General features: G+C 44.2%; 1 protein-coding gene across 3 annotated transcripts in view; it reads right to left on the bottom strand.

Moving 5' to 3' along the window:
• Positions 1–2722: 2722 nt before the first annotated feature.
• The window catches only part of STK32B (serine/threonine kinase 32B), a 377989-nt gene continuing 370402 nt past the window's right edge, over positions 2723–10309 (bottom strand). For all 3 annotated transcript variants that reach the window (XM_029062114.1, XM_029062115.1, XM_029062118.2), the window contains one exon: positions 2723–4217. In XM_029062114.1, the coding sequence (XP_028917947.1) occupies positions 4079–4217 (139 nt within the window). In that variant the 3' untranslated portion in view covers positions 2723–4078. The remainder of the gene's footprint in view (positions 4218–10309) is intronic.

Here is a 10309-nt window from a genome sequence, read left to right as displayed (position 1 = left end):
GCATTCCAAGCTCCTAACAAATAGCATTTAAAAAAACAAAAAAATTAACCCACTTGACCATGGTCCCACAAGTGGCAAGTAGCAAAACCAGGATTAGCACCCAGGTCCTCTGGGTCCACATGGCCATGCTGCTTCTCAAGCAGTGAATGTTCCAATTGACTTTTTTCTCTAGTGTATATTTGTTCAAAGGTGACTAATTCCATCAATAATTATCTGAATTTACTAACAATTAGAGTCTTTTTCCTAGTTTTAATAACTGCCCCAACTTTTTTGGCCATTGGAGGAAAATTCTTTACTTATTTTTAGCCTGCACTTAGCATCACAAATTAGTTTGTACTAATCATTATGTTTATAAGCAAACACACGCTATAATTAAAGCCTTAATAGTGATTGATATTATCTATGTCATATACATTAGTGGACTAGGCTCAAACGTAAAAATTCATTTTTTGCTTCTAATTTGCAAAGAAGAAAGTGTTTAATCAATTAAAATATGGTCCCAAGCCAAAGAAATTCATCTTCAAATGTCCTTGCTGCCCTGTGAAATGTATCTCGATCTCGTCTATCTCACTGCCAACTTCTCGCCCACATTCTGCTTCTGACCTGGAACGCCCTCCCTCTCCATATCTGACAGACAATTACTCTCCCCCACTTCAAAGTCTTATTGAGGGCACATCTCCTCCAAGAGGCCTTCCCTGAATAAACTTTCTTTTCCACTTTTCCCACTTCCTCCCGCATCACCTTGACTTGCTCCCTTTATTCATCCCTCCTCCCAACCCCAGAGCGCTTTTGTCCATATCTGTAATTTATTTATTTTTATTAAAGTCTTTCTCACCCTATAGACTGTAAGCTCATTGTGGGCAGGGAACAGTTCTGCTTATTGTTATAGTCTACGCTGGAAGTGCTTAGTACAGTGTTTTGCACACAGGAAGCACTTTATAAATTTGATTGATTAAATGGCACGGTCCTTTATGGAAGGATTTTTCCAGCTGTGCACACTGTGTACTGACTGATATGAACTGGAACATAGCGTAGTGGATAGGACACGGGCCTGGGGGTCAGAAGGTCATGAGTTCTAATCCCGGCTCCACCACTTGTCTGCTGTGTCACCTTGGGCAAGTCACTTTACTTCTCTGGGCCTCAGTTCCCTCTTCTGTAAAATGGGGATTAAGACTGTGAGCTACACATGGGTCAGGGACTGTGTCCAACGCGATTTGCTTGTATCCACCCCGGTGCTTAGTACAGTGCCTGGCCCATAGTACGCGCTTAACAAATACTATCATTATTGTGTAATATACACTTTAGAAGGGTTTCATTTGCAAAACCGGGGACAAAAAGGCTTTCTTGAAAGGCTAGAAAGTCTTCTGACACTCCAGGGGGGAAAAAACGACATATATTTCTCGCTTTATAAAGACTGGAAAATAGTTTTTGGGACCAATGAAGGAACAATTTTACTAAATCTATTTACGATTCTACAGTTTGTGCTTACCTCAGTACTTCAAGACTGGGAAACCAAGGTGGCAGCAGTTTGTTTTAGGCCAATTGTTAAGCGCTTACTCTGTGTCAAACACTATTCTAAGCACTGAGGTAGGCACAAGTTAACTAGGTCAGACACAGTCCCTGTCCTGCATAGGGTCTTACACTTTTAAGTAGGAGGGAGAACAGTTTTGAATCCTCATTTTACAGTTGAGGAAACTGAGGCCCATGGTCAGTGGTCACACAGCAAGCAATTAGCTTAAGAAGCAGCTTGGCTTAGTGGATAGATCATGGGCCCGGGAGTCAGAAGAACCCGGGTTCTAATTCCGGCTCCGGCACGTTTGTGCTATGTGACCTTGAGCAAGTCACTTCACTTCATTGTTACCTCATCTGTAAAATGGGGATAAGAGGGTGAACCCCCACATGAGACGAGGACTGGATTCAACCTAACGTGTAACTACCCCAGCACTTAGACTCTTGCTTGGCACATAGTAAGTACTTAACAAGTACATTATTAGTAGTAGTAGTAGGAGGAGGATTATTGTTAATCGGTAGAGCAATTGCTAGACCAGGATTAGAACCTGGGACCTCTGACTCAGACACGTGCTCTTTCCACTAGGCCTCACTGGTTCCCTCCTGCCCTAGATATGGACCATCATTCCTTCGTATCAATGAGGTTACACGGTGAACCAGAGAGTGCCCTACCTCCTGTTCCCAGCACCTATCTGGTTCCAGCACCTGAGCAACTGGAGTTTATTTCCACGGCTTTGCATTTAGCAGAGCTTGACTCACGCCCTGAAGAATCTTCAGCAATGGCTACTCGAGCACAAAGGATGATGGAGTCTTCTGTACCTCTAATAGTAATTCTGGTATTTCTTAAGCACTTACTATGTGCCAGACACTGTACTAAGCACTGGTGGGCGGGGGGAGGATATACAAGCAAATAGGGTGGGACACAGTCCCTGTCTCATGTGGGGCTCACAGTCCCTGTTTTCCAGATGAGGTAACTGAGGCCCAAAGAAGTCAAATGACTTGCCCAAGGTGAAAAAGCAGACTGGGGTCAGGATCAGAACCTAGGTCCTTCTGACTCTCAGGCCTTTACTCTATCCACTGGGCCACGCTGCGTCTCGATGGAAAATCTTTGCATTCTGCCCAGGGAACAAGCCCCAGGGAGACATCGAGCAACATGGCAAAACCCCACATTCTCTTCCAAGAAAAGTGAAAAGAACGAGATCGTAAGAAGGAGTGAGTGAAATGGTTTATTCTGAGCGACCGTGAAAACCAGTGAACTTAGTCTGACCCTACCACAGCTGGGCCATAAAAGCACGATCACCTCCACCACAGTCACAGTGACCTTCTAAGAACACATCCTCAGTCCCACAAGGTCACTGCGAAAGAAGGGGTTGTATATTTCAGGTTACTGTATCGGTGCTCGAGGTGTCGGTAAAAATTCACGTGGTGATGAATTACGAGAGGAAGAGTAGAAGACCGGGGCAACCAAATCGTTTAAAAAAGCTGAATTATTTTAAAAATCATCTTGGTAAACAAAAAAAAAGGTACAAAGCAATACATTAGACTAAAGTCTTTTAAGGAAAATGATACAGTATTATAATTTTACCAAAAGCTCCATTTGTCTCTCGAACACTAGAAAACAGACAAAGAACATGCCAACAACATAGACAGACATTTATTATCAAGCTGAGGATGAAGCACATTGGGGAGTGAAAATATCAGGGTACACCTGCTACATTTCAGTTGGCACCCGATAGCAGGTCTTTCTAGTAAAGTCGACTGGTTTCCCAAACAGCCAAGGATCAAGGCAAGATATTTGTTGTACAGATTAAACTGCCTAATATAAACATCGGGGTCCTGATTTGATTCTTTTGAGAGCCTCAAGGTTTTCTTATTAAAGAATTTCTGCACCCTCAATATCCTGATAAACGACTTAAAGTCACATTAGCAGGAAGGCCAAAATTTATGGGTGAAACGTGTTTCCATTCATGCTATGTTAATGGGTTTCAGATATAGTTAATGGATGCTGATGGAGTACGCTACAGACATAAACATATGTACACGGACTACATACACGTTTATGACACGGACAGCAAATGCTCTAATCGTATTAAGCGACCTCACTAAATCCCAGTTCCAGCCAGATCGTTTTACTTTCAGAAAATCAACTATTTTCTGGAAAACGGATGACTAGCTTAACGACCTCGGGGACACAGACTACGGAACGCAGAATCGTAAGGGGTTCGAAAGCTGCCCGCCTGACAGATCACAAACTCAAATGTTTCAAGTGTTCCAGGATTCTACGGATTCTCTCGTAGGCGATTCAAACCCATCAAACATTTATCGTTTCGATGCTGGACCGTGAAACTCGATTTTTCCCGAAGCTGTCTCAGTGGGGACCGGTGTTGATGGAGTGAGTGGATTCGAGACCTGTGTTGACCCATAGATTTTTGGCAGTGGGGTTTTACTCTGGTGTCTGAAGTGGGTGGGGGGGGTGGGGACACAAAGGGACCATCACATGCACAGAGAGGGGCTTTAGGGTCCTAGTGACACAGACCGTTCAAACAGTTTAGCCACATCAAATATGAAATTAGCTGCTACAGCCTCTGGTGCAGCCATGTCTGAGAAGGATGTTGTTGTTTCGGCCATCCTGCAGCTTCCCGTGACTCTGAATCGGCACTCTGCCATCCACGCTTGATGTCTCGCTGCCCGGTTCCTGCTGTCTTAGCCTGGGAAGAAATAATAATAAAAATAATAATAATAAAAATGGCATTTGTTAACCCCTTCTGTCTACCAGGCACTGTACTAAGCGCTGGGGTGGATACAAACAAATCGGGTTGGACGCAGTCCCTGTCCTACGTGGGGCTCAGTCTTAATCTCCATTGGACAGATGAGGTAACTGAGGCAAAAAGAAGTGTTGGGACTTGCCCAAGATCACACAGCAGACAATAATAACAATAATAACTGTGGTTCCTGTTAATTCATTCATTCATTCATTCATTCAATAGTATTTATTGAGCGCTTACTATGTGCAGAGCACTGTACTAAGCGCTTGGGATGAACAAGTCAAGCAACACTTAGTAAGTGTTAAGCACTTACTAAGTGGCAAGCACTGTTCTAAACTCTGGGGTAGATACAACTTAATTAGGCTGGACACAGTCTTAAATCCTCATTTTACAGATGAGGTAACTGAGGTTCAGAGATGAGAAGTGACTTGCCCAAGATCACACAGCAGACATGTGGCTGATCTGGGATTAGAATCAATTCTCTCTGACTCCCAGGCCTGTGAATTGTGTTATTTGTTAAGTGGTTACTATGTTCCAGGCACTGTACTGTGCACTGGGGGTAGATACAAGATAACCAGGTTAGACAAAGACCCTTGTCCCGAATGAGGTTATCCCCACTTTACAGATGAGGAAACCAAGGTACAGAGAAGTAGTACACCTTAGAGGAAAGAGCACAGGCCTGGGAGCCAGAGGACCTGGGTTCATATCACAGCTTTACCACTTATCTGCCGTGTGACCCTGGGCAGGTCGCTTCACTTCTCTGTGCCTCAGTTACTTCATCAATAAAATGAGGATATGAGCGTAAACCCCACTTGGGACATGGATTATGTCCAATCTGATTAGCTTGGCTCTAAACCAGTTTTCAGTAAAGTGCATGGTGCATAGGAAGCAGTTAAAAAAAATACCTTTAAAAAAAAAAGTGAAGTGACTCACCAAAGTAACTAAGCAGGCAAGAATAATAATAACAAAAATAACGATGTTATTTGTTAAGCGCTTATTATGTGCCAAGCACTGTTCTGCAAGGTAATCAGGTTGTCCCACATAGGGCTCGCAGTCTTAATCCCCATTTTGCAGATGAGGTAACTGAGGCAAGAAAAGTTAAGTGACTTGCCCGAAGCCACACAGCTGATGAGTGATGTAGCTGGGACTAGAATCCACAACCTCTGACTCCCAAGCCTGTGCTCTTTCCACTAAGCCAAGCTGCTTTTCGAAGCAGAGTCAGGATTAGAATTCAGGTCCACTGACTTCCAGGCCAGTGCTCTTTCCATTAGGCATACTGTTGTTGTTTATAGAGAAGCTACAAGAAGCAGTGTGGCTCAGTGGGAAAAGCATGGGCTTGGGAGTCGGAGGTCACGGGTTCTAATCCCAGCTCCACTGCTTGTCAGCTGTGTGACTGTGAGCATGTCACTTAACTTCTCTGTGCCTCAGTTACCTCATCTGTAAAATGGGAATTAAGACTGTGAACCCCACATGGGACAACCTGATCACCTTGTATTCCCCCTCAACGCTTAGAACAGTGCTTTGCACATAGTGAGTGCTTAACAAATAGCATTATTATTATTATAGCAAAATGAAGTACACTGTATGAACACCATAATCATAGTGCATTTTTTCAATCTTTCTAGATGGTAAGCTTTCTGTGGACAGGGAATGTGTCTGTTTATTGTTCTACTGTACTCTCCCAAGCGCTCAGTATAGTGCTCTGTACTCGACAGACACGATTGACTGACTGATTACTACAACTCTCTTGTTATCCCAGTGCTTAGTATAGTGCTTGGTGCATGATAAGGGCTTAACAAATACTATAACAGTACCAACTCTGTTGTATTATTTTCTACTCTCCCAAGTGCTTAGTACAGTACTCTGCACACAGTAAGCACTCCATAAACATGACTGATTAATTGAAATAGCTGAACTATGGAGGATTTTGGAGGGAGAGCAGCCATGCTATTTTAAACTCTAATAAGCCCATAAGAAAGTAGTATATGCTTGTTTCCCCAGTTTTTGTTTTCTTTCTCATTAAAAAAACACACAGTTTATAGTTGTTGGGCTGTGATAATTCTCTTCTCACCAGGGGATTTTCTTCTTTAAGGCTCTCCTGAACAAGATTAAGGGCTTGGAAGGCCTCTGGGGTAAACTGTGAGCATAACAATGTGAGCATAACTTTTGCTGAAAATGCAGGATAGAGCAAAAAAGTTGTAATTTTAAAAGTAATTCAGAAATTCCTGGTCAAAACTCACCCAAATCCTCAATCATTTTAAACAATCTGAACATCGTAAATATAAAATTTTCTTCAATTTCTGTCCCCATCTCTAGATTGTAAGATTCTTGTGGACTGGTGATGATGGTATTTGTAAAGCGCTTACTATTTTCCAAGCACTGTTGTAAGCACTGGGGGAGATACAAGGTAATGGGGTTGTCCCACGTGGGGCTCACAGTCTTCATCCCCATTTTATAGGTGAGGTAACTGAGGCACAGAGAAGTTAAGTGACTTGCCCAAAGTCACAAAGCTGACAAGTGGCAGAGCCGGAATTAGTACCCATGACTTCTGACTTTCGAGCCCGGGTTCTTTCCGTTAAGCCACACTGGTATCTTATCTACCAAGTCTGCTGCGTTGAATCCTCCAAAATGATTAGTACAGTGCTCTCCGCACAATAAGTGCTCAACTGATTCCATGTGTTAATTTCTGGACTCTGTTCCAGAGCAGAACTATTAAACAGTAATGGATTTAATTTCTAAGTAGGTTTCGCTTAGGTATAATAATGTATTTATGTAAATACATTATAAAGTAACGTTCATTAACTTTATACTGTTTGCAACAAATCATTCTTTCCTTGGTATATAGATCACCCTAGAAGATTTCCTCCCATCCTCTAACTGTTGGGGTTCCCCAAGGGTCAGTTCTTGGCCCTCTTCTGTTCTCCATCTACCCTCACTCCCTCGGTGAACTCATTCGCTCTCACGGCTTCAACTATCATCTCTATGCAGATGACACACAGATCTACATCTCTGCCCCTGTCCTCTCCCCCTCCCTTCAGGCTCGCATCTCCTCCTGCCTCCAAGATGTCTCTACCTGGATGTCTGCCCACCACCTAAAACTCAACATGGCCAAAACTGAGCTCCTATCTTCCCTCCCAAGTCCTGTCCTCTTCCTGACTTCCCTATCACTGTGGATGGTACAACCATCCTTCCCTTCTCTCAGGCCTGCAAACTTGGTGTCATCTTTGACTCGTCTCTCTCGTTCACCCTACACATCCAATCCATCACCAAAACCGGCCGGTCTCATCTTTACAATATGGCCAAGATCCTCCCTTTCCTCTCAACCCAAACGGATATCTTACTGTTATGGACTCTCATAATATCCCGTCTGGATTATTGTGTTAGCCTGCTCTCTGATCTCCCGTCCTCCTCTCTCTCCCCGCTCCAGTCTATTCTTCACTCCGCTGCCCGGCTCATCTTCCCGCAGAAACGCTCTGGGCCTGTCACTCCCCTTCTTAAAAACCTCCAGTGGTTGCCTATCGACCTCCTCCCGAAACAAAAACTTCTCACACTAGGCTTTGAGGCTGTCCATCCCCTTGCCCCCTCCTACCTCTCCTCCCTTCTCTCTTTCTACCGCCCACCCCGCACGCTCCGCTCCTCCGTCTCCCACCTCCTCACCGTCCCCCGTTCCCGCCTATCCCGCCGTCGACCCCTGGGCCACGTCCTCCCGCGGTCCCGGAACGCCCTCCCTCCTCACCTCCGCCATACTAATTCTCTTCCCCTCTTCAAAACCCTACTGAGAGCTCACTTCCTCCAAGAGGCCTTCCCACACTGAGCTTCCCTTTTTCCCTCTGCTCCCTCTGCTCGCCCTCTACCCCCCCTTCACCTCCCCTCAGCTAAGCCCTCTTTTCCCCCCTTTCCCTCTGCTCCTCCCCCTCTCCCTTCCCCTCAGCACTGTGCTCATCCACTCAATTGTATATATTTTCATTACCCCATTTATTTTGTTAATGAGATGTACATCACCTTGACTCTATTTATTGCTATTGTTTTAATGAGATGTTCATCCCCTTGATTCTATTTATTGCTATTGTTCTTGTCTGTCTCCCCCGATTAGACTGTAAGCCCATCAGTGGGCAGGGACTGTCTCTATCTGTTGCCGATTTGTACATTCCAAGCACTTAGTACAGTGCTCTGCACTTAGTAAGCGCTCAATAAATACTATTGAATGAATCAGTGAATTTCCTCACATATCAGTTATTATTTCCAATACCCATCTTATTGTATATTTAGCAATCTGAGAACCATTCACTAAAGAAGGAGAAGAGAGTACTGATGGTGAGAAGATCTGATCAGAGTCCAGAGGCAAGGAAGCCCTCTTCTTCCTTACTAGAGCTTTGGCCAAGTCCCAAAGTCAAATCCAGTGGGAATCAATCCGTCAATTAAAGCGACTGACTGAGTACTTACTGTGGGGAGAAGACTGTACTGAACATTTTGGAAAGTATAGTACAATAAAATGGCAGACACAGTCTCTGCCCACAAGAACTTGACAGTCTAGAGAAGGAGAGGAATCCTAAAAAAGAGCTGGCTAACTTGAGCATCTCCCTACACAACCACCTACTGGGTTATGGCCATTCTGTGATAGTGGAGAAGCAGAATGGCCTAATGGATAGAGCAGGGATCTGGGAGTCAGAGGACCTGGTTCCAGTACCGACTCTGCCATTTGTCCGCTGTGTGACCTTGGGTGAGTCCCTCCGCTTCTGTGGGACTCAGCTGTAAAATGGGGATTACGACTGTGAGACGGTGTGGTTTAGTGGAAAGAGCACGGGCTTGGGAGACAGAGGTTGTGGGTTCTAATCCCGGCTCCACCACTTGCCTGCTGTTTGACCTTGGGCAAGTCACTTAATTTCTCTGGGCCTCATTTACCTCTTCTGTAAAATGTGGATTAAGACTGTGAGCTCCATGTGGGACAACTTGATTAGCTTGTATCTACCCCAGCATTTAGAACGGTGCTTGGCACATAGTAAGTGCTTAACAAATACCACAATTATTATTATTATTATTATTATGTGACACAGAGATTGTATCCAAATCGATTAACTTGTATCCGGTGCTTAATGAAAATAATAATAATGATAATAATGATGGTACTTGTTTAACTCTTCTTATGTGCCAGGCACTCTACTAAGCACCAGGGTGGATATAAGCAAGTCAGGTGGGACACAATCCCTGTTCCCATTTTCCAGATGAAGTAACTGAGGCCCAGAGAAGTGAAGTGGATCGCCTAAGGCCACTCAGGAGACAGATGGCAGAGCCAGGATTAGAACCCATGACCTTGTGATCCCCAGGCCCGTGCTCTATCCGCTACATCATGCTGCTTCTCATCTGCCCCCTTAAAAGGTTCCATTAGCCAAAATCTAATCCATTTTGCTCTGTAAGCAAAAGGGAAGCAGCATGGCTTAGTAGAAAGAGCACGGGCCTGGAAGTCAGAAGACCTGAGTTCTAATCCCAGATCTACCAATTGCCGAATGTGTGACCTTGGGCAAGTCACTTACCTTCTCTTTGCCTCAGTTCTTCGGTTCTCCTTACTGCTTAGACTGTGAGCCCCATACAGTACAGGGCAGCACTTAGAACAGTGTTTGATACATAGTAAGCACTTAACAAATACCATAAAATAAATAATGGCCTAAGCAACATTTTGCAGGAGAAAATGCTTGCAGCCTAGATATTACTACACTTACCGAATCCTTGAAATCCTTAGAACTTTCTGGAAATCCAGAGTGTGATCATTTTCTCTTTACCCAGGACCAAACTATGATATAATAATAATGGTACTTGTTAAGCACTTACTATGTGCCAATCACTGTTCTAACTGCAGTGGTAGATGCATGTTAATCAGGTTGGACACTGTCCCAGTTCCACGTGGGGATCATGTTTTTAGTCCCCATTTTATAAATGAGGTAACTGAGGCCCAGAAGTGTTAAGTGGCTTTCCCAAGATCATACAGCAGACATATGATGGAGCTGGGATGAGAATCCAGGTCCTTCTGACTCCCAGGA

The sequence above is a fragment of the Ornithorhynchus anatinus genome, chromosome 4, assembly GCF_004115215.2.
Source record: "Ornithorhynchus anatinus isolate Pmale09 chromosome 4, mOrnAna1.pri.v4, whole genome shotgun sequence".
Classification (NCBI taxonomy): domain Eukaryota; kingdom Metazoa; phylum Chordata; class Mammalia; order Monotremata; family Ornithorhynchidae; genus Ornithorhynchus; species Ornithorhynchus anatinus.
The sequence above is the reverse complement of the archived record's forward strand: the minus strand, read 5'-3'. Positions and strand labels throughout refer to the sequence as shown.